Genomic DNA, 20,794 nt, shown 5'->3' with positions numbered 1-20,794 from the left:
GGTACTATATCAATAGATATATGTCATTATACATTTGTCCAAACCCACAGAATGTACAACACTAAGAGTAAACCATGATGTAAACCATGGACTTTGGGTGTCCGTGTAGGTTCATCAGTTCTAACAAATATACCACTCTGGTAGGGGATGTTGATGATGGGGGAAGCTATGCACGTGAGAGGGAGGAGAGATGTGGGGAATCTCTACAACTTACACTCAATTTTGCTGTGACCCTAAAACTGCTCTTAAAGTCTATTAAAAAACAAAACTGTCAAATCTGTTTCTGGAGCCAAAATAAAATTAAATGGGCAAAACATTTTACCATTATCATGCCCATCTTATGTGTTACTATTATAAATTTTTTCTTGAACAAAAAATTCCACTCAGTAACAGTGAAAATTCTTCACAGAAAAGTCAGTGGGTTACAAAATGCTAAAAATGTCTCTCGTACAGTTTCATTCTAAAAAATTCCATGACATTAAAAAAAAAAAAAAAGAGGTTTCCTGAGACACAGGTATTGCAAAGGGAGTAATTTACAAAATATCAAAATAACAGCAGTTACTGTAACTGACTCTTTCTTATGCCCACACAAATTTTTTGGCAGAAATTTTCTAGTATTTGTTATCCTCAACTATTCACTGGAATAGATAACAATATTACCAACTGCAGTTCACAATAAAAAAGAGCTATCATAAGTTTAACTCCAATTTTAAGTCAACTTCAAGATTTTGTGATTTTAGAGCAGGAATCTAGGAGAAAATATAATTTATAAATGAAATCATTTATCAGATTTGACACATTTGCCATATTCTCAATAAAGTCTTAATTCTGCATAGCAAGCAATGAGCTAAGTGTTGAGGATATTAAGATAAGTGGGGGGAAAAAAAAAAGATAAGTGGAGTCTCAAGGAAAGCTAAGCTTAAGAAAGGAAAACATTACATTCTAATAATGATTTCAGAACCATGTATAAGCTTGAAGTTGTTTTGCGTTCACCCTTTTAACCTTGAATTCAACAAAATAAAAATTTGAGGAATGTAATTAAAGTTCCTTGTCTCTAATCAACTTACCATCTAAATATTCCACCAATCTCAAGATTGAGTCCCTTCTCTGGGAGAAGTTTGTGGATAGATTTCATTGACACAGGAAAGGTTTTAATCAACAGGCTAGAAACACAGGCCTTAAGTTCTATATACTGAAGGTGAAAGTAACTTCTCTGAATCCAAATATATTGCCATCTAGAAATGAAGCCAGGCATAAAGAAAGCCCTTAAGCTCTAGATGTTTACCCTTCTGACATTTCACTGAATCAATAAAAAAATGAATTAAAGGATCATTAGAATTCATAAAAAATGAATTCTAAGGATCTTTGGAAAGTCAAGGATAGATTTTTATTTCTTTGTGAAAACACAGGATCAGATATTTGTGGAAAACCACATAAAAAACTACAAATGTGGACTAGAAAGTAATGTGATTAATATTTTAACATAAACATATTCTAACTGACATGATCAAATAAGCAATAGGACCTTCTCAAGGCTTTATATATACCTTATGAAGTTGTACATACTTTATGAAAATATCATCATTAACCAAAATATTTTTTAGTGCTCCTCTTTTGATATTTCCATTAAAGCTTTGGCATACTCTTCTGAACAACTGTTCATTTGATAAACATTGATTCAACACCTCATTTATGCTATAACTCCTTACTGGTAACAAATGTTTGTCATCTGAGGGTAGATAAAGATGCTTTGAAAAAAAATCATCCCAGGTCATCTAGGGAAACTTAGGTGATTAGGTTAATTAATACCATTATTATCTGATTTTAAAAAAATGAAATCTTAGAACCTTAAATGCATGTTGCTAAAATCAAAGAAGCCAGTCTGAAAAGACTGCATAGGAGAATTCCAACTCTATGACATTTGGGAAAGGCAAAACTATAGAGACAGTGGAAAGATCAGTGGTTGCCAGGGGAAGGGGAGGAGGTATGAATAGGTGAAGCATAGGGGATTTTTTAGGGCAGTGAAACTATTCCCTATGATAGTGTAACGGTAGATACGTGACATTATGCATTCAACAAAATTTTTTAAAAACTGTACAACACAGAATGAACCCTAATGTAAACTACAGATTTTATTTAATATTGGTTCATAAATACTGGTTCATCAGTTGTAACAAATGTACCACACCAATGCAAGATGTTAATAATGGGGGAAACTAGAGAGTAGGGGAGTATATGAGAACTCTCTACTTTCTACTCAATTTCTCTACAAACTAAAGCAACTCTAACAAAGTCTTTTACAGGCATACCTCGTTTTATTGTGCTTTGCTTTATCTCACTTTGCAGACACTGCATTTTTTATAAACCTGCGTTGAGCAAGTCTTTCAGAACCATTTTTGCCAATAGCATTTGCTCACTTCCTGTCTCTGAGTCAGATTTTGGTAATTTTCGCAATAGTTCAAACTTTTTCATTACTTTGTTATGGTAATCTGTGATCAATGATCTTTAACGTCACTACTGCAATTGTTTTGGGGTGGCACAAACTGCAACCATATAAGACAGCCTAGGGCTTCCGTGGTGGCGCAGTGGTTGAGAATCTGCCTGTCAATGCAGGGGACACGGGTTCGTGCCCTGGTCCGGGAAGATCCCACATGCCTCGGAGCAACTAGGCCCGTGAGCCACAATTACTGAGCCTGCGCCTCTGGAGCCTGTTCTCCGCAACAAGAGAGGCCGCGATAGTGAGAGGCCTGCGCACCGCGATGAAGAGTGGCCCCCGCTTGCCGCAACTAGAGAAAGCCCTAGCACAGAAACAAAGACCCAACACAGCCAAAAATAAATAAAATAAATAATTAAAAAAAAAAAAAAGACAGCCAACTTAATTGATAAATGCTATGTGTTTTGACTGCTCCACTGACCGGCTATTCCCCCATCTCTCTCCCTCTCCTCAGGCCTACCTATTCCGTAAGACACAACAATATTGAAATTAGGCCAATTTATTACCCTACAATGGTTTCTAAGTGTTTAAGCAAAAGGAAGAGTCCCAAGTCTCTCACTTTAAATCAAAACCTAGAAAGGATTAAGCTTAGTGAGGAAGGCATGTTGAAAGCCAAGACAGGCTCGAAGCTAGCCTTCTTGCACTAAACAGTTAGCCAAGTTGTGAATGCAAAGGAAAAGTTCTTGAAGGAAATTGAAAGTGCTACTCCACTGAACTCAATGATAAGAAAGCAAAATAGCCCTATTGTTAATATGGAGAGAGTTTTAGTGGTCTGGATAGAAGATCAAACCAGGCCACGATATTCCATTAATCCAAACCCTAATTCAGAAAAAGGCCCTAACTCTCTTCAATTCTGTGAAGGCTGAGAGAGGTGAGAAAGCTGCAGAAGAAAAGTTTAAAGCTAGCACGGTTGGCTCATGAAGTTTAAGGAAAGAAGCCATCTCCATAACATAAAAGTACAAGGTGAAGCAGCAAGTGCTAATGTAGAAGCTGCAGCAAGTTATCCAGAAGATCTAGCTAAGATCATTAACGAAGGTGGCTACACTAAAAAAACAGATTTTCAATGTACTGATAGAAAAAAATAGCATTATATTGGAAGAAGGTGCCATCAAGGACTTGCACAACTAGAAAGGAGAGATTCAATGCCTGGCTTCAAAGGACAGTCTGACTCTCTCGTCAGTTAGGAGCTAATGCAGATGGTGATTTGAAGTTAAAACCAATGCTCACTTACCATTCTGAAAATCCTGGGGCCCTTGTGCTCTATAAAAAGAATAACAAAGCCTGGATGACAGCACATCTGTTTACAACATAGCTGGCCCACTGTTGAGACCTCCTGCTCAGAAAAGAAGATTCCTTTCAAAATATTACTGCTCACTGACAATGCACCTGGTCACCCAAGAGCTCTGATGGAGATGTACAATGAGATTCATGTTGTTTCCTTGCCTGCCAATACAACATTCATTCTGCAATCCATGGATCAAGGAGTAATTTCAACTTTCAAGTCTTATTATTTAAGAAATACACTGTGTAAGGCTATAGCTGCCATAGACAGTGATTTCTCTGATGGATTTGGGCAAAGTAAATTCAAAATCTTCTGGAAAGGAGTCACCATTCTAGATGCCATTAAGAACATTCATGATTCATGGGAAGAGGTCAAAATATCATCACTAACAGGAGTTTGGAAGAAGGTGATCCAAACCCCCATGGAAGATTTCAGTGGAGGAAGTAACTGCAGAGGTGGTGTAAATAGCAAGAGAACTAGAATTAGAAGTGGAATCTGAAGATGTGACTGAGATGCTGCAAATTCATGATAAAACTTGAGCAGATGAGTTGCTTCTTATGGTTGAGAAAAGAAGGTGGTTTCTTGAGATGGAATCTGCTCCTGCTGAAAGATTGTTGAAATGACAACAAAGGATTTAGAATATTATATAAACTTAGTTGATAAAGCAGTGGCAGGGTTTGAGAGGATTGACTCCAATTTTGAAAGAAATTCTACTGTGGGTAAAATGCTATCAAACAGCTTTGCATGTTACAGAGCAATCACTGGTGAAAGGAAGAGTTACCTGATGCAGCAAACTTCATTGTCTTATTTTAGGAATTGCCACTGCCACCCCAGCCTTCAGCAACCAGCACCCTGATCAGTCAGCAGACATCCGGCAAGACCCTCCACCAGCAAAAAATCATGACTTGCTGGAAGCTCAGATGGTTAGCATTTTTTAGCAATTAAGTATTCTTTAATTAAGGTATGTACATTTTTTTAGATATAACGCTAAGAGACGACAGTATAGTGCAAACATAACTTTTATATGCACTAGAAAACCAAAAAATGCATGTGACTTGCTTCATTGCAATGTTCACTTTATTATAGTGATCTAGAACAAAATCCACAACATCTATGAGGTATGCCTGTAAATTAAAAAGAAATATTACTATGAACAAATTTGAGTGCTTCAAATCATCTACAGAGTAGAGCTTTGAAGGCAGCATCAAAACAAACTACCAGTTGTAATACCTGTATCCCTCTACTCTACTCTAAATATACTTCAAAGCTGAGGTATATTTCCTAATATAAACCCTCTATCCCAGGAATTCCCTGGCGGTCCAGTGGTTAGGACTCGGTGTTCTCACTGCCAGGGGCCTGGGTTCTATCCCTGGTTGGGGAAATAAGATACCACAAGCTGCGCGGTGCAGCCAAAACATAAATAAATAAATAAACCCTGTATCTCAATCAGGTTGCTAACGCCCACCTTTGTACCACTGCCCACTCTGCTCTCTCTCAGTCTGAAATATGACTCTCCTCTTCACCTGCCCATTTCTTATCAGTCCTTCAAGATCAGCTCAAATCTCACACTCCCTCCTTGAAACTTCCTGGACTATTCAGTCCTCTACGGAACTCTCACTTCTCTGTACTAAGAGTATGGCATAATTTAACACTTTATTACACATTTTCTTAAAATGTTTCAAAATTATCTTATATAATCTTATTTCTCCAAATTAGATTTTAAATTGCTCAAGGAAAAGAACATGAATTAGAGTTTGTCCAAATCCCGGCAATGCTGGTAACAACAGATAGAGCAACTCAGATGCCCAAAAGGCCTAATTCAGTGTCTAATATGCAATATATACTAAGAAGGTAGCAAATGTGTGGTAGCTTTACTGGAACATCTAAATTATTAAATATTCTGTAGCCATTAAGAATAACAACACAGCTATATATATATTCACTGACATATAAAGATGATCATAAGATACTAAGAGCAAAAAGGTTATAATATTTGTAGAATGACTAAATTTCTGGACTTATATACTTATTTTAGGTGTATGCCCAAAAATATCCTCAAAACTTGTACACTAAAACTATAAAGTAATAGTTATCATTGGATAGTGGGAATTACATTTATGAAATCAAAAAATTAACATCTCAGCTTTCAAAAAAAGTTTAAAAGGAAACTATTCATGATATAATGTCAAGCTTAAAGATAGGTTATAGGGGCTTCCCTGGTGGCACAGTGGTTAAGAATCCGCCTGCCAATGCAGGGGACACCCCCTGGTGTCCTGGTCCGGGAAGATCCCACATGCCGCAGAGCAACTAAGGCCACAACTACTGAGCCTGCGCTCTAGAGCCCGTGAGCCACAACTACTGAAGCCCATGCGCCTAGAGCCCGTGCTCTGCATCAAAAGAGGCCACTGCAATAAGAAGCTCGCACACCGCAACGAAAGGTAGCCTCCGCTCGCCACAACTAGAGAAAGCCCGTGAGCAGCAACGAAGACCCAACGCAGCCAAAAAAAGTAAATAAATAAAATTTTTAAAAATAAAAAATAAAGATAGGTTATAAAAATGTACATAGAATATAATCCCAATTAATAAAAATGAAAGAATGTATGTCAAATCGATAGCAGTAATCTATAGCTGATGTTTGCACAATCCTGTTTTGGCTGTTTAATTTCAAATTTTCTGCAATGAGAAGGCACTGCCTTTAAATCATCAAAAATAAACACTATTCCTAATACGTGATTTGGAGAAGCACTTAACTTCCTCTAAGTAAGAGAGGGCAGAAGGAAGGGAGACAGGAAGGGAGGAAGGGAACATCTGTAGAAGCTGAATAAAAGCAGGAAAAGAGTCAAAGGCAATGCCCATCCTTTAGCACCTGTATTCCAAGCATCTGTATTCCAAGATGAACTAAAAGAATCTGGGAATGGAATTAACACCTGTTTTTATATCAAATACAGGGAAAAGTCTAAACCCAGGGACAATATTAAGCTATAAACCTCTCCCTGATTACATTCAGAACAGAATCTGACAATTTAATATCACCAGCGCCCCCATCTCTACTCCAACCTGCTCCCCCAAGAAGTCACCCCCAGATCTTCAGTACAGAATTATTTTTGGTATAACTTTGCTTAGGGCCTATCCTCTCGTTTCTTTTTAACCCATGTGAAAATCTGGATTTATTTATTCTATTATATGCATATTATTTTTACAGGATTTTATATTGTTTACCATTCTTGAATAGGTACCTGTCTCTGAACAAGAAAATTCCCTTAATGACTTCAAATTAGGCAGGCAAAACTTATTCCATTCTGGAAGCTGTCAGAGTTATTGTATAAATAGGTATGGACAAAGGAAGGAAATGCTTAGCCAATAATACTAACAAAGAACAGCAGAGTAAAGTCTGAATTCCCTGGCATGACATTCAGATCCATCACAATTGGTCCATATCATTCCTATTTAGCTGTTCTCCATTCACTCCCAATCATGAATTCTCTGCATATCAGTTTCCTCTGTAAGAACATATCCCTCCCTCTTTCCAACAATGATAACCAACGTGTGAGCACTGGCACCTAAACAAATGTGGAGCCCAAGTTTGCCATTATAGCTTTGGGCAAGTCACAACTTCTCTGAGGCTCAACTTCCTCATCTTGTAAAATGAGAAATATAAAAAAATCTACCTTGTGAGTTAATGTGAAGATCAGAAATAATGCATGGAAAGTTCCCAGCACAGTGTTGTGCACACAGCAGGCATGCAATGTAATGCTATTATCTCTTGGTTCTGTGCCTTCCCTTATCTAGAATGTTACTGTGTCCCCCTCTGCACTTGGGAAGTCCTCATCAGTCAAGTCTCAGGGCTTAATACCACTTCATCAAATATAAAGCTCTCCTTGACTCCCTCATGTAACTGGTGGCTCCCTCTTCTGAGATAGTTCAGTACTCTGTTCTCTTCTACATTGCAGTTTTTATAACATCAAATTATAATTATTTGTTATCTGTTATGGACTGAATATTTGTTTCCCCAAAATTCCTATGCTGATAATTCAAAAACAGTCATGTATGACAATGTTCCTTGCAGCTCTATTTACAAAAGCCAGGACATGGAAGCAACCTAAGTGTCCATCAACAGATGAATGGATAAAGAAGATGTGGCACATATATACAATGGAATATTACTTAGCCGTAAAAAGAAACGAAATTGAGTTATTTGTAGTGAGGTGGATGGACCTAGAGTCGTCATACAGAGTGAAGTAAGTCAGAAAGAGAAAAACAAATACCGTATGCTAACACATATATATGGAATCTAAAAAAAAAAAAAAAAGGTCATGAAGAACCTAGGGGCAGGACGGAAATAAAGACGCAGACCTTCTTGAGAATGGACTTGAGGACACGGGGAGGGGGAAGGGTAAGCTGGGACGAAGTGAGAGAGTGGCATGGACATACATACACTACCAAACATAAAATAGATAGCTAGTGGGAAGCAGCCGCATAGCACAGGGAGATCAGCTCGGTGCTTTGTGACCACCTGGAGGGGTGGGATAGGGAGGGTGGGAGGGAGACGAAAGAGGGAGGGGATACTGGGATATATGTATATGTATAGCTGATTCACTTTGTTATAAAGCAGAAACTAACACACCACTGTAAAGCAATTATACTCCAATAAAGATGTTAAAAAAAATAAAAGGCTAAAAAAAAAAAGAAAATTCCTATGTTGAGATCATAAACCCCAATGTGATAATATTAGAAGATGGGGTCTTTGGGCTGAGACTAGGTCACGAAGGTGGAGTTCTCATGAATGGGATTAGTGCTCTGATAAAAGAGACCCCAGAGATCTCTCTCAACCCCTTCCACCATGTGAGGACAGAGTGCACCAGGAAGCAGGCTCTCACCAAACACAGATTCTGCTGCTGTCTTGATCTTGGGAGTCCAAGATCACAGCCTCGAGAATTGTGAGAAATAAATTTCTGTTGTTTATATACCACCCAGTTTATGAGATTCTGTTATAACTGCCTAAACTAAGACATTTTTTTCCTTAAGAGAAAACCTGAAGTTCCTTAAAGATGGGTGATAATGTAACTCATTGTATCACTGAGCACTGGGCCTGGGGCACAGAGAAGGCACTCAAATGTTTTTGAGTAAACCAACTAAAAAAGAATCTACCAAAGTGCTGTAGCACCCAAGGGAGAGGAGTGACAAGGGCAAATGCTAAAGAAGGTCAGGTAGGGTGAAAATAGAAAAGAAGCTGTCACATTTGGCAATTATGAGGCCATAAGCAAACTTGGCAAGATCACTTTTAATAAAGTAGTGGGACTGAGCAGTGAAATGGGAGTTAGCAGGTGAAAACAATGCCTTTAAGTTGAGCTTAAAGAAAAGTAAGTTGAAGGTGAAGCAGAATTAAGGGAACATTCCTTCATGGCAAGATGAACCAAGAGAAAGGCTGAGTATTTAAGAAGGAATAAAATAAGCAAGATTCCAGATCGTAATCAGGGTAGAGTTAGCCTGGAGGGGGCGTGGGGGGGGAAGAGGCAGGACTGCAACACTCAGCTAGAGGGAAGAAGGCTGAGGCCGAAATACAACTTAAATTTTGAGATAAACGTAGTCTGGGAAAACCAAGTTAACACTTTTTTATAATGGATTAGATGATCTCTAAAGACTTTTCCAGTTCAAAACACCCAGTTATGTAATTTTCTAATACCAAAGAAAAACCCTCTAAAATCCATCCACTGCTTTCCTTTTCTACCACCACTGCCCTAGCAATCAGTATATGGTTAAATGCATATTCTCAGCTCTAGTCACTGTCTGCTCCCTAGATCTTTCTTTACCTCACTACTTGGATTGATCTTCCCATGCCACTGTTTTATATATTTTGGATATATGGATGTGGATATGAATACAGATATAGATAGATACATAGATATGTATGTATGTATGGGCATATACATATACACTCTAGCATTTGTTTAGAAAACTGTATTTGTTCCAAAGCAACTAATATGTTAGGGAGCAAGTTGAGCATAACACAAATTTCACATTTGCTTCTGTGCAACTGCAAGAAACACTAGGTGAGCAGAGAAAACACTACCCAGCCACACAGAAACGCACAAAATACACACACCACAAAGTTCTGCCAGGTAGCTCAGTTCACTCACTGTATGTGTTATGAGCTACACCCATCCATGTCTGGTGTTAAACTTTCAATCCAATTTCAGATAGCCCTTCTTCCACCACTTCACAAGTTGCAACCCTTTTTTAAAATTTATTTTTTATTTATTTATTTATTTTTGGCTGTGTTGGGTCTTCGTTGCTGTGCGCAGACTTTCTCTAGTTGTGGCAAGCGGGGGCTACTCTTCGTTGTGGTGCGCGGGCTTCTCATTGCGGTGGCTTCTCTTGTTGCAGAGCACGGGCTCTAGGCGCGCGGGCTTCAGTAGTTGTGGCACGTGGGCTCAGTAGTTGTGGCTCACGGGCTCTAGAGCGCAGGCTCAGTAGTTATGGCGCACGGGCTTAGCTGCTCCGCGGCATGTGGGATCTTCCTGGACCAGGGATTGAACCTGTATCCCCTGCATTGGCAGGCAGATTCTTATCCACTGTACCACGAGGGAAGCCCGTTGCAACCCTTTTGACACCCACTTCTGTAAGCAAACTTCAGGCCTTTTATAAGGTAAAGTGTCATCTTTATTGCAGTACATTTATATTTCTTAACCATTTAACATGTATAAAATTGTGCTAGTCTTTATTAGGTTTCTGTCTTTTCACATGTCACTGACAAAGTTTTTGAGTGTTATGCCCCTAAACTCCACTTTTCCATACATCCTGTGGTTTTTAATCATGTGACTTTTGAATACCATGTTGAGTTTCGTGAACTTGTATGTTGAGTTACAGCTTACACAGACTTATAATTACTGCAGCTCTAATCACAAATTTCCCGCCAAAATCAAAGGCAACAGAGGAGGTAAAAAAAAAATCTCTGGGCATCCTTCACAATTATCTGAAGGTCCCAGTATCTATAAGATGCTTCGAATGACCCGAACACATTTCTTGAATGGTTCAGGAAACACAATATATGAAAAGGAATAAATAGCTGTTTAGCAGTAGGGCCAATAAAGCAATGTTGAAATATTTTAACATCAAAAAACCCAAACATATCCATCCCTAAAGACAAAGTATACTGGCAGTTGTCAGGGGCTGGAGAGAGGGTAGAATGGAGAGTTATTGTTTAATAGGTATATAGTTTCAGTTTTACAAGATGAAAAGAGTTAAGGGGATGGTAGTGGTGATTTCTGCACAACAATGTGAATGTGTTTAATACCACTGAATGTACACTTAAAAATGGTTAAGATCTTATGTATGGGTATCTTACCATGATTAAAAAAAAAAAATCCATCCCCCCTATTTTTGAAAAATAACACCATAAAAATATTCATAATGAATGACTAAATATACACATAAATCTGTATAGTGTGGTTCCATTTTTTATGTAGATAGAAAAAGGACTAGAAACAAATATTAATATGTATAAGAGGTGATAGGTTTCTCTATCTTTTTTTGTATTTACACGAGGGAACTACAATGAATACATTACTGTTTTAACACATTATTTTTACCAGCAGAAAAAAAATAATTTAAGATACAAATTTGATTTGGATCAACTTTTGCTTGCATTACAGAATATCAAGAGGTCTTGTCAAGAATTTGAGACCTAAAGTAACTTGACTATTTCAGCTAAAATACTTCCTATTCATATTCCTCAGGTACCATCTTCTGAATATTCATTTTGTTCTTCATAACTCAGATTTCCATTCTCTTTAAATACTACTAAAAATATTCTGCAAGGAATTCCAAAAGTAATAGAAAATCATTTCATACTTTATATAATCTGAAAAATTCTCAAATAAGATTAAGTAGTTCACTTATATGCCCATAGATAAGCTGAATATTAAAAGGTATCTTTTAAAGTTAATTTTATTACAAAACATGTTTTCATCACGTTTTTCAAACTGTATTTTATTTTTATTTATTATTCAATTAGTCTCTTAACAGTTTATAAAAAGAGCCTGCAAACAAAATTTTAGCTGTCACAGAATTGTAATCTACAACATAAATTCTCTCCTATCTGTTCATTTCAGCAAAACGCTAATAAAACACTAACTTTCAGAACACAACAGCCCTTTTTCTTTAAATTCAACTTATAAAGCAAATGAAACTATTATTGAAAATGACATTGTAACCCATAAAAATTTGGTGAAGGAAATTTCTAAAGACTATCACAGAATAAACGTGTATTAGCCAATTCACGCGCTAAATTTTGAACTCACTGGAGCTGTTTTTGCCCTTTAAGTATACAATTTTGCTGCTTTTAGAAATTAAATAGTTATAATTTTATTCAGACATGGTGCCTGGCATATTTTTAAGTAACCCAAGGAGAATGTAATAAATAGCTGAGGCTCAATTCTAACACCAGTATGTACACAGCTATAAACAAAACTGCATAAGACTTGTGCTTCCCTGGTGGCACAAAGGTTGGGAGTCCGCCTGCCAATGCGGGGGACACGGGATTGAGCCCTGGTCCGGGAGGATCCCACATGCTGCGGAGCAGCTGGGCCCGTGCACCACGGCTGCTGGGCCTGCGCTCTGGAGCCTGCAAGCCACAACTACCGAGCATGTGTGCCACAACTACTGGGGCCCGTGCTCCGCAACAGGGGAGGCCACCACAGTGAGAGGCCCGCGCACCGCAGCAGAGAGTGGCCCCCACTCGCCGCAACTGGAGAGAGCCCGCGCACAGCAACGGAGACCCAACTCAGCCAAAAATAAATAAATAAATATTTTTTTTTAAAAAATGGATAAGACTTACACCAAAAGTTGCCTCAGCAATAAGCAAATATGTTAAGAATCAACTGACTAGCTAAGGACACCAACAGGTCTAATATGTGAGAGCAGTAAACAAAAGGAAAAAAGTCTTCACTTGAGACTATTTTGACAAGATGGACAAAACCTGTTTTAAGAGTTTGAACTAATTATTAAACATATTTACAAACATACACTTTCCCTTAAAGAATATAAAAAAGAAAAATGAGTAAAAGTACAGTTCAAATTACACATGAAGTATTAGAGGTTTTTTCTGTAGGCTAGGCTTCTGCAAGAAGCAAGGCAGACAACATTTTGTACTAAATATATGACATTACATAAATATTTAAGATACTCTGAATTTCCAAGTACCTCAAGTTGTCTGTTAAAATATCTATAAAGTTCTTAATTAGAAGGGAAAAATAAGAATGTTTAACATCCCAGTAAGAAATTTCCACTAGACATCAACAACCAGCTTTCAATGTAACCTATACAATAACTATAATTTATCATTTGGTCATTCTTAGAACATTTTCAGAAATGTTATCTCACAGGATTATTATATGAATTAAATAAAATAATCAGTATCAATTTCATTTCACAGATCAGTAAACCAGTACAGAGCATTTAAGTCAGTGCTTCTCAAACTTTAGTATGTACAAGAATCACTCAAGAACATGTTAAAATGATGTCTTAAGTAACTCTTTCCCACCCGCAGACTGAGGTGGATCCCAGAAATCTGCATTTTAAATAAATAACACAGGTGATATTGGTACAGGTGGTTCCCCCCACCCCAACCCAGCCACATCTTTTAGGACCCTGATTTAAGTAATGTATGACTAAAGCCATTAATGGCATAAAACTCCATTTTTACTCTGAATCAAAGTTCCCAAACGTTTAGATGGTAGAGCTTTACAGATCTCCATGAAAGATATGTAAAATCTTAAACAAGTTGAAAATATTACATTCAATTAAATTAAGTACCTCTTATACTAAATTCCAGTAAAAACAAGTGGTAGTAGATGTCTAAGTTTTAAGAAACTTAAAACTGAAGAGATTCTACCATTTCATTTCTCTGTGAAATGCAGGAAAAGCTGATATTAAATTATATTAACTTAATAGCTTCTCATGGTTTGAATACTGTTGCACTTTACTGAGTAGGGAGCTAAAACTTAGGTACCACACATTCTAGGAACATAATAAAAAAATTAAGATGAAAATGTAAAAGCACTTAGAGCACAACTTTGTGAATACACTGAAAACCACTGAACAGTACACTTTGAAAGGGTGAGTTTTATGGTATGTAAATTGTATCTCACTTTTTAAAAAGAAAAAAACTCTTAGAAAATTTCAAACTAGTATTTTCCAGTAATTTTAAATTTCTAAGACATTATATCAGCATTATTATTAAACAGCATAATTATTTTCTGGCCTATATCACAGATGCTGAAAACCAGTGCAGAAATAATAAAGAGCAGAAATAAGGCTGCTAGCTTGACAAAGATTTTAAACAAGAATTGTAATGCCACTGTTTATATATTTATTTGCTCTCAAATTTTTCCAATGAAGTCCCACTTCATCTGCCTTTTATAACAGGGTTATTTTCAAATTCTATAGTAATTTATTAGCATCTTATAAAATAATCTTTGTATTTCTTAAACTAAATATATAGTATGTAATACACTGAAATATAATAAGATGGTTATTAAAGCACCAGGCTTTGAAGACAGACTACTTTGCTTCTTACCACATATATGGCCTCTGGCAAGTAACTTATCGTTTCTGCTCCATTTTCCCATAGGGTTGTAGAGAGAATTAAATGCGCCAATGTACGTAAGGTGCTTAAGTCAGTGCCTGGCACCTTCATAAACACACCATAAATATCATCTACTTTAATTACATAATAATTATTTTTATGTAAAAAGCCCTCTCAGCTTAGAAAACTCATTACAAATCCTGATAATATTAAAATTTCAATTTTCTTTATCAATTTAGGAAAGCTGCGACTAAAATATTATTAAGGAACCTAGGTGTTTATGCTGTTTCTACCCTATTCACAAGTCCAATTTTCTCCAACTCTGAGTCACTATTAGTTCTTCTCCTGACTCATCACACAGAAAGGTAGACAGTCTGGAATATAATGGGCATACCAAAAGGCATTTCTTAATCTATCTGGATTTATAAGATTTACTAAGTGGAACTTGTCCTATATAATGGTCAATAAATATGCTAAATAATTATGACTTAAATTGTGTTCACTTAAAAGTGTTTGTATATATCAAATGTTCCTTCAAAGTATGTAGTAGGTGTTATAACCCCATCTTGACTGAAAAACAACATATCACTTAAGTAAAATCAAAGATCCACATTTTCTGACTGCTAGCCAAAAGCAGATTAATAATTTGCTGATGATCTGGTGTTCAAAATTTTGCCAAGCAAACTACAGACTAGAAGGTCAGAAGCAATCTCTAAGCCTACAAATTTGACCTAATTTCTATTCAATTCCATACTTTCATTGTTTTCCCCATTCAGATGTTCAAATCATTTAAGATAACCTCTAATAAAAAGTTATTGAAAAAAATCTAGGGACATAAGCTAAATAATGCAAGATAGATTAATTAAAAACTCCACTTTCCCTAGACACACGTGTACACAAAAAACCAAACACTTTAAAAATACTACTCTACCACTTACTCACTTTCCATGTGATCTTGAGTCATTTAAACTCTCTAAGCCTCCACTTTCTCCTCTGGAAATGGGGATAAAAAGAGTAACTATAACTACCATATGGGATTGCTGTGAGCATTAATCAAGACAACACATAAAACACTTTAGCCAACCACTATGAAAACAGTTAAGTTTCAATAAATGTTAACTTTTATATATAAATCCAAACTTTAGCGTCATTTGACCTCTATCTATTGAAAGATATTTTCTATGAAAACCATCTCTGTTAACCCATTCATGCACTCCTACCCAATGACAATAACTTCACAAGCACTCTGAAAACGTGGATATAACAGTCGAGGAAGTTATAGCCCCCTCCTCGAGTTAGGTACCCTGCTCAGGAAATAGCCTGTACTTAACACTGTACTACTTAACACAGTTCCCTATATTACTTGAGAGCCCCTTGTGGGCAAGGCCTGTGTCCTATTGTTCATTTCTGTATCCTGAGACTGCAACCCAATAGTTCTAAACCTTGACTCACAAGGGGAGCTTATCAAAATATTAATGCCTGGGATCCATCCCAGACCCATTAAATCTAAGGAGGTCAGGGAGGTAGAAGACAAGTAATCAGCAAGGGGGGGAGCATTTTTTTAATAGCCTCACGTGAAATTAATGTGCTGCCACAGTTAAGAACCACTGCACTCTGACATTTAAAATACTATACAAACAGGTATGTATACGTGTGTGAATATATAAATATATAGGTAAAGAAATATAAGTCTCAGCTCAAGACCCTCAACCTCAGCTACTCCTAGCCCCATCATCTCTTTCCTTTAAACAGACAACACTGTTAATAAACAATTAGTTACATGCTGCATTAAGATGGCTTTTAAACTGTTAACTCAGTACAGTACTTAAGTTTCTTCATGTAATTATGCCTTAGCCTTCTTCCTAGATTACAGTCTTGTTCCTTGAAAATATACACTGTCTTATCCTTCTTGTTTTCTCCACAGTGCTTATGATAGTGCCTTGAACACCAACATGTAATAAACATGTGGCTGATCTAATAAATGCATACAAAAATTATCAGCAGGAAGTATGTCACATCCAAATTAACCAATTTGGGCTATGACTCAAAAAACAGAAAAAGTAAAAGTTCAGAAAAAAGTTAAAAAAAAACTCTAACTTAGTAAATAAGAACAACTAAAGTTTATCTCATTAATGAGCATCCATATATCTGCATTTATTACAGCCATCACATGCGGTATCCCATCACCATCCACCACTTTAAGATTCTGAACTCTTTCCTTACTAAAACTATCTTCCAGTTGCTTGTGGTATCTTTAGCTGCTGTCATGTTCTTCTGTAACAACTTTACAATACTCTGTAATTAGTAAAATAAGTTAATGAAAGTCACAACAAATGTGTCACACATGTTTAATAAATATGTCTTGAAGAAACAATGTTTATCAACCACTAAAATAGACTCTTTGCATACAAGTTACATGCTAATCTCTAATATAAATTTAGATGGGAATACTGTCTGAAAATAAGAGAGTCTTATTCAACACTATATATAACAGAAGTCTAATTTTGAGTATTGACAGACTGATGATTTTCTGCTTTTATAGCATTTTCATACCTGAAAATGCTATAAAATAGTATATGACTTTTTAAAATAGGAGTGCTAAGCTGTATTACACAAGAAACTCCACAACTGGCATTCGCAATGTTGAAACTACTAAGAGAAATGAATGGCACACAATTCTAAAAAAAAACAATTAAAAGATATGAAAATGATTCACCTTAAGAGTTTTGTGTCGTATGTGTTACCACTATTAACAATCTGAAAGACTTAAGTTGTTTTTAAAAAACTGAAAATATGGAGACTTGCCTGGTGGCGCAGTGGTTAAGAATCCACCTGCCAGTGCAGGGGACACGGGTTTCAGCCCTGGTCCGGGAAGATCCGAAGTGCCGCGGAGCAACTAAGCCCGTGCGCCACAACTACGGAGCCTGCGATCTACAGCCCACGAGCCACAACTACTGAGCCCGAGTGGCACAACTACTGAAGCCCACGCACCTAAGGCCCGTGCTCTGCAAAAAGAGAAGCCACCCAATGAGAAGCCCGCGAACCGCAACGAAGAGTAGCCCCCGCTCACCGCAACTAGAGAAAGCCTGCGCGCAGCAACAAAGACCCAAGGCAGCCAAATAAATAAATAAATAAATTTAAAGGGAAAAAAAAAACCTGAAAATATGGGGAGGAGGCACTCAAGAAATATTCCTGCTAATTAGATACTGTGGTAAAACATTACCATGTTTTGTTGGGTCCTACAGTATTAAACAGATAGAGCCAGAGTTACCACAAAAAGAAAACAGTACTCAATTCCCTATTCAATAAAAAAGGTTCAAATTCCACAGACAAAAAAATGGTACCCTGGGTTGTTTGTTTTTAAGGAAGATTAAATTTAGGAGTTGCCAACACCCAAACGAAAAACATTCCAGACTATCAGACTCAATTGTAGTGGGGAGTCATCTACATTCTCAGCACTATGTTCCCTTACCCAAAACAGGAATATTAACAAAGGATGCTTCTTAGGATCTCACGAGATACACCATACTTATTTCCCCCAGTAAACATTATCCTTGTTAAAAAACCAAAAACAAAAAGGTACTTGAGAAATAACAATTTTAGCACAAGCAGCCAGACAAAAAATGAAGTTTAACATCTGCCAAGATATTTCCCAAAATAAGACCCCTGTCAAATGAACAATGAGGAAAAGATTGCAAATGACAAATTCTTTTATTTGGACCATCAGCTACTTTTAAAAAGAAAGTTGAGGAATGTAGCTTTTCCAAAGCCTTGTCTTCAGTTTCCCCCTAATCTTCATATTTTTAACTTAAGAAAAAAAACCCTAGAAATTTGATTACCACTCTTATGAATTCCTTTTAAAGCAATTTAATGAGTAACAGATCTTTTGTGCAAGTAGCAAACCACAGAGGACAGTTTTGCTGGCTGATAAAAATCTCTCTGAAACACTCATAAAAATATACCCTTCAAAGACAAACTCTGATTTTTCCAGGTATGGAAATTATATTAAGACTTAAAAATTTGGGTATGTTTGATATACACCCTAACTTACTACAAATGTTTTTACTTGAACCACAATTAAAGTTGGTGAATTCTTACTATTTATTTACTGTGTGTCAAAGTTGAATAAATTAGAAGGCCAGGAGGAAAAAAAAGGTAAAACCTAGAACCAATGAGAAAAAGATGCAACTACTTCGGGTGAAACAAGATTATTGAATCACTTCCCAAAACCGGTTAGTTACTATTAAAGTAACCAAATACTTGTTAGAGGATTGTTTTGTTTTGTTGAGGGTAGAGAAAGGTGTGGTTATACCCCAAGTAAAAATGTTTCACCAGGCACTCTGCAATGGCAAGATACTGCTGCCTGCATAATGGTTTTTGAGCCTGCTCAAAAATACCAAAAAAAAACCCAACAACAACCCAAAAAACAAAAAATCCCCAACCCTACCACAAATGTTTTCCAGAATACACAGAGCCAAATACTTAAATACAGGGAGAGAGCATCTTAGCAAAAAGAACTGAGAGTTGCTACAGCGTTCCTAATTTCCACAATACCACTCAGAAAAAAACTGTGTGTGTGTGTGTGTGCGTGTGTGTGCGTGTGTTGGGGAGCACTATTTCCAAAAGCTGGTTTATATATGAAATAGAGCATATGCTCAGCTGGATATACTTATCTTGGGTTCACTGAAAGATAAAGCTGTCTGGGATAGTGCTAAAGCCACGTTTTCTTTACAGGTGCTATTAAACACTGTTAAGAGAGAAGAAGAGATAAACTATCTGATAATTTGAGATGGGCACGTGGGAAACCAAAGTACGTGATCATCACCATTAATCAATTTTTTAACTGATCAAGCATAAACAAACAAGGCTAGGTGGGCAAGTTCTGGAGCCCCGAGTTGTCCTTCCAACACTGAAAAGAAGGATCATGAGTCTGAGATCTTAGCCAGGAAGCCTGAAAAGCACGCGTCCGACTTTGGATTTGGGGAACTTCCCAGCAAGCATTTGTTGAGAGTAAAACTCCATCACCCCCTGCCTGCCTAACTCAGTGAAAGGCTAAGAAGTGCAGGCTCGAGGGAGAAAGCTCTGGGCCCTGGAAAGAAGACACCAGGAGGCGGCAGCCCTCCAGGGTCCGGCCGCGGCCCCCGCCCGGCTCACCTCTGCGGCAGGGATATTGACCACGCCGGTGGAGCGCCGCTTCTCCCGCAGCTTCCTCTTCTCGATCTGCCCCTTGCCTTTCCTGGCGCTGGGGCCCGAGCTCTTGCCCTTCTCCGGGACGCCGTCCCGCTCCTCCTCACCGTCCCGTGCGGGCGCTGCCCCCGAAGCGGCGGCGGCGGCGGCGGCGGGGGACTCATCCTCCGGCCGCCGCTGGCCGGGGGCGGCGCGGCTCAGCTGCGCGGGGCCCACGGCGCAGTTCACGCCCCCGGGGCCGGGGGCGGCAGGTGCGGCGGCGCCGCCCGGGAGGTTGTTGTTGAGCTCGTTGGCCGCACCGGCGGCCGAGGTGCCCAGGGGCCCCGGCGGGAGTTTCCCGGCCGCGTCGCCCGTGCCCCCACCGGGGGCGGCCGGGCCCGGGGGATTCTGCTTGGCGCGCATCTTCTCGCGCTTCGCCTTCCACTCCTCCAGGAAGTCTGTGGTGCTGCCGCCGCTGCCGCCGCCGGTCCGGTAGCCACCGGTCGCCATATTCCCAGCGGGGCCGGCCGGGCTCTCACCTCAGGCCGCCCGCCCCGACTCCGGCCGCCGCCCCCTCTTCCTTCCCGCCACCCGGAGAAGGCGAGGGAACGACCCCCGGGCGCGGGGGCGGCCGCGGCTCCCCCAGGGACCGGCTGGTCTGCAGGGAAACACAAAAGGGGGCGGAGAAGGGAAGCGTAAGATCCTCGCCCGGCCCGAGGGTCGTCCCCGCGGCCGCGCCCTTCGGAGCCCCACCGAGAGCGCGCCCACTCAGCCCCGCAGGCGAGGAGCCGCAGAGTCCCCACCCTGCAAAGTTTCTCCGACGCACCTACACGGCTGGCCCGGACGATCACCGCCCCTCGAGGGGTGGAGAGAGGCACGGTCCCCACCCCCCGGCCCGCCCGCCCGCCCCATCCCCGCCGGGGTCCGAGCCTGCGGCGGTCGGGGGACCCGGGCCAGACCCCCCACCTGTCGACCCGTCGCATCTTCAGCCCTCGCTCCGGTCCGGGGTCCCCGCGACCGACACACTCATTCCTGGGACGAGGCGCGGAGTCCCCTAACCGACTCGCGGAGGAGGCGGGACGCGTCCCGACCCAGCAGTCCAGCCGAGTCCAGGGGGACGGGTGCGCGTGCGGAGCGCGGACCGCCCGGGCGGCCCCTTACCTGGGAGGAGGTGGGGGGACGAGGAGCGGGACTGGGAGCTGGCGCCCAGGTGAGCCGAAGCGGCCGCGCGGAAGGAGATGCGGCCAACTCTCCGTCCGGAGCCCGC

General features: G+C 39.5%; 1 protein-coding gene across 1 annotated transcript in view; it reads right to left on the bottom strand.

Annotated features, from left to right (window-relative positions):
• PAWR (pro-apoptotic WT1 regulator) overlaps nt 1-20,340 on the bottom strand; it is a 99,775-nt gene extending 79,435 nt beyond the window's left edge. Inside the window, exon 1 of the mRNA XM_061205649.1 lies at nt 19,516-20,340. Within this exon, the coding sequence (XP_061061632.1) occupies nt 19,516-20,037 (522 nt within the window). The 5' untranslated portion in view covers nt 20,038-20,340. The remainder of the gene's footprint in view (nt 1-19,515) is intronic.
• Between the last annotated feature and the right edge of the window lie 454 nt (nt 20,341-20,794).

This window comes from Eubalaena glacialis, chromosome 11 (genome assembly GCF_028564815.1).
Source record: "Eubalaena glacialis isolate mEubGla1 chromosome 11, mEubGla1.1.hap2.+ XY, whole genome shotgun sequence".
Taxonomy (NCBI): Eukaryota; Metazoa; Chordata; class Mammalia; order Artiodactyla; family Balaenidae; genus Eubalaena; species Eubalaena glacialis.
Note: the sequence above shows the minus strand (reverse complement) of the source record. Positions and strands in the feature narration are given on the sequence as shown.